At 40.2% G+C, this 4414-nt stretch overlaps 1 protein-coding gene across 1 annotated transcript; it reads right to left on the bottom strand.

Moving 5' to 3' along the window:
- Positions 1–1424: 1424 nt before the first annotated feature.
- Positions 1425–2798, bottom strand: LOC123886227. Its single transcript, XM_045935560.1, has one exon. The coding sequence runs from the start codon at positions 2796–2798 to the stop codon at positions 1425–1427; it is 1374 nt and encodes a 457-aa protein (XP_045791516.1).
- Positions 2799–4414: the final 1616 nt, after the last annotated feature.

The raw sequence follows: 4414 nt of genomic DNA, 5'->3' as shown, positions 1-4414 counted from the left end.
AAATGTAGCCAATCAAAACACCAACAATCTCCCCCTTTGGCAAATTTTGGCTAAAACAACCTTAGGCCAGTGCATAGAGAGATACAGTCTAAACTTTCCTTCGAGTCAACATAAGCACACAACTAGGAAAGAAAGTAGAATGATGCTAAGCTATTTGAACTTTCCTTCGAGTCAACATACGCACACAACTAGGAAAGAAAGTAAAGGAATTCATCAGATGAAAAGATAGCTAGCACGAAAGCATCAGAGGCATGCAACAGCGGAACATAACACATCTTAGCCTCAAAGTACAGACAGAGAGAAATAAACTCTCACAAAGTGGATTCAAGATCGGAGAAATAAACTCCTTAATAATTTAAGCAGCGCCACAGAGAATAGGAAAAATAAATTCCTATGTAAACATGCATATCATAAGTAGTAGAAAAATAAATTCTACCTACTCCCCCTCAACATATGCATAAATTTCACTCCCCCTCAAAACATGCATATAAGCAAACATGCTATACTAGATGCTATAGCATTCTTCATCACATCATGCACATTCACATTTTAATTCACATTTTACTCCCCCTTTTTAGCCATAAATTCTGACAAATAAAGTCAGTACCATAGAATAGGAGCAAAAACAAAGATCCATAGAGTATCAAGTAGCATAGAGTCACAGGATGTCAGAACATAAGGAGCCACATAGTACATATTACGAACCATAAGGACTAAGCCTTCAAAAATAACATCCAAATAAAGAAAAAGTTACAGAGCAGATCATATGGAAGGACTTTCATCAGAGGCCATCTCCTCTTCTACAGTGTCACCACCTGCAACATCATCATCAAGGGAGACACCATGGGAAGGACCTACTCCAACCTCCTCTGCTTGTGCCTGCTCAAGCTCTAAGGATTGGATCACACCATCCACCAACTCCTTCTTTTCACCCAGCATTTTACTAACCTCTCTGAGATTAGCAATCATCTGTCTCTTAGTCATGCCTGCAGCTGGTTTCTTCAAGGATGCTACAGCAATGTCTGCAGCATGTTTACCTTCCAGCAGTCTAAAATCCATTGTCAAAGCTGAAGGTCTAGTGACAGGCACATCAGACTTGGTGCAGATATCAGGATGTTGGGACAAAATAATATCACATATCAAGGTGGGAAAGGCTATTGGCATCTTTATAGCAGTAGAAGAGCCATGGAGAATTGTTGCATTAAAGATATTGGTGCCATAATCAAAAACAATACTAGTACCTATGGCATAGATGAGTTTAGCCAAACCTGTAGCTACACTATTGGAGTGTGTAGTGGGTACCCAGTTGGCTGCAGCAATTTTGTTCAGTAGAGCATACTTTGTGGTCAATTTTGCAGCAGACAATTTTCCAGCTTTTGGCCACACTTTCACCTTGTCACCAGTTATTGTCTTGCACACTTCATTCATAGACATCTCCAGCTCAGGTGCAGGATCATCACATCTACCCAGATGTTGGTTGATGATGGCTGGTGAGAAATCAACCATTTTCCCCTCACATACACCTTTAAGTATTCAGGACTTAAGGGGTTATCACAGTCAGATGGGATGTTCACCAAGAATTCTCTTGTCAGCTTCTCATAGAATTTTCCCAACTCAGACACAGTCTTTAGCAGCCCTGCTTCCTCTATCAGACCTATAATATCTTGACATTTTAAGAATTCTTCATTAAGGTTCCTTTCTATTGCCATTCTTCTTTTGAACACAAATTTCCACCTGTCAACATTCTCAACACAGTGGAAGGAGACATTATCAATTGGTACAGATGGTACATTAGAGGCCATTCTTCTTCTCTTGGCAGATTTTTGAGGAGATGCTGCAGGAGATGCTTCAGCATCCTGGTCTTCCTCATAGTCAGAGTCACTAGAGGGAATAGTCTTCCTCTTCACAGTCTTCTTCCTACTTTCAGAGGCTATAGTGACCTTGCTCCACTGTTTCTTATGCCCAAGTTTAGTTGTGGTGGCTTCAGAAGGAGTGGCTATATCTTTTCCAGTACTACTTCTCAGCCTCCTAGACATACCAGCCCTAGTCACAGGAGTTTCCTTGAGTTTGAGGCTTTCAACATCAATAAAATTTGCCTCACTTGTATCAGACACATTTGCAGTTTCACCCTTATCCTGATTAGTGACATTAGTAGGGATGGTGGTTTCAGTCCCTTTCTCATTATCAGGAACCACATGAGAGTTTGGTGAATCAGGGACTACAGAAGCACTAACATCAACATTTGCTGCAGATGTTGTAGCATCATTTGCAGCATCTAGCCCAGAGTCAGCGTTTTCATCAATTGTCTTCTCAGACTCAAGATTGGCCTTAGAGGTAGCGCCAATATTATCAATAGCAACATCAGAGTTTTCCAAAGAGCTTTTCCCTAATTTAGCAGACCTAGGGTTTTCTAATCCTAGGGTTTCAGTTGAATCAAATTCCAAACTTAAATTCTTCTTACTAGATCTAGATGCTTCAGCATTATCATCAACATTTGGAGTAGCAGGATTGTCAAGATACAATTCGCGCATCGTATGAACAACTCTAGAAGTGGATTTTGATTTCTTACCCGTTTGTTTTGAAGCAGATGAAGCACGCGAAGTGGATTGATTTTTCTTTGGCGTTGGCTTCTTCGCTGAGGTCTTTTTCCTCTTCGTTGTTTCCTCAGGAAAGATGGTTGAAATTGGATAGGCGATGGTGATTTGTTGAGGGAGAGAATCGTATGAGGGTGGTATGGTGGTTTGTGGAGGAAGAGTTTCGTCGTTCTTAGAAGGACATGGGTTTTGAGAGCTTGACATGGTGGTTTGTATTTTTGGAGGAAGGTTTTCAACAATGGAGGTTGAGAGAGGAAGTTGAGTAGTTGATGAAGAGAGAGAATAGAGAAAAGTAAAGTAGCGCGTGAAATGATGAGTTTGAATGGCGTGAAAGGAGAAGTTATGGAAGTTTTTGATAACTTCCCTTAATTTGCGTGCACAACTAAATGAAGTGTGGAGAGACACTTCAACTGCACGCTTTTTGTGCTGTAACTGCTACAAATCTTCGCACAGGCAAATACCAAGTTTGCCTCGCAATTTTTCAAATTGAACTGCATCTAGAGCCTTAGTAAAAATATCAGCCAATTGTTCTTCAGTTGAAATATGCTCAAGAGTCACAATACCTTCTTCAACTAGGTCTCTAATAAAGTGGTGCCTAATATCAATATGCTTCGTCCTGCTATGTTGGATAGGATTCGTTGAAATATTGATGGCACTAAGATTGTCACAGTACAATGCCATAGCATCTTGTACCACATTGTACTCCAGCAGAATTTGTTTCATCCATAATAGCTGGGAGCAGCTACTACCAGCAGCTATGTACTCTGCTTCAGCTGTAGATATAGATACACAGTTCTGTTTCTTGCTGAACCAAGATATAAGATTGTTGCCTAAAAAGAAACAAGCTCCTGAAGTGCTTTTTCTATCATCTGCACAACCTGCCCAATCAGCATCACAATACCCTACTAGCATAGAGTTCTCACCATGAGTATACAAGATTCCATAGTCACATGTACCATTCACATACTTCAAGATTCTTTTCACTTGAGCAAGATGACTCATCTTTGGCTCAGCTTGGTACCTAGCACATACTCCTACAACAAAGGTAATATCAGGCCTGCTGGCTGTAAGATACAATAAGCTTCCTATCATGCTTCTATAAAGACTTTGATCAACATCAACTCCCTTTTCATCTTTGGTAAGCTTTAAATGGGTTGCTGCAGGTGTTCTTTTATGAGCAGCACTTTCCATACCAAACTTCTTCACTATATTTCTTGCATACTTGCTTTGGGAGATAAAAATAGTATCTTCCATCTGCTTTACCTGGAGCCCAAGAAAGTAGGTTAGTTCACCTACAAGACTCATCTCAAACTCAGACTGCATTTGCTGCACGAAATGTTGTACCATCTCACTAGACATTCCTCCAAAGACAATGTCATCAACATAGATTTGTGCTATCAGAAATTTGCCTTGATCTTCTTTCACAAATAGAGTCTTGTCGTTTCCTCCCTTCCTGTAGCCTTGACTAATAAGGAACTCAATCAATCTTTCATACCATGCTCGAGGTGCTTGTTTTAATCCATATAGAGCTTTCTTTAATTTGTAAACATGATTTGGAAAGCTTGGATTAACAAACCCCTTTGGTTGTTCCACATACACTTCTTCATTTAAGTACCCATTGAGGAAGGCACTTTTCACATCCATTTGAAATAACTTGAATTTTAGGATGCACGCCACTCCTAGAAGTAATCTAATGGTTTCAAGACGAGCAACCGGAGCGAAAGTCTCATCAAAGTCTATCCATTCAATCTGTGAATATCCTTGTGCAACCAGCCTTGCTTTGTTCCTGGTCACAGTCCCACTTTCATCAGACTTGTTCT

Source organism: Trifolium pratense, linkage group LG5 (assembly GCF_020283565.1).
Source record: "Trifolium pratense cultivar HEN17-A07 linkage group LG5, ARS_RC_1.1, whole genome shotgun sequence".
NCBI lineage: Eukaryota > Viridiplantae > Streptophyta > Magnoliopsida > Fabales > Fabaceae > Trifolium > Trifolium pratense.
The sequence above is the reverse complement of the archived record's forward strand: the minus strand, read 5'-3'. Positions and strand labels throughout refer to the sequence as shown.

Bases quoted from the DNA above. Each gene is read 5' to 3' on its own strand.
- LOC123886227 (XM_045935560.1), bottom strand. From the start codon at position 2,798: ATGTCAAGCTCTCAAAACCCATGTCCTTCTAAGAACGACGAAACTCTT.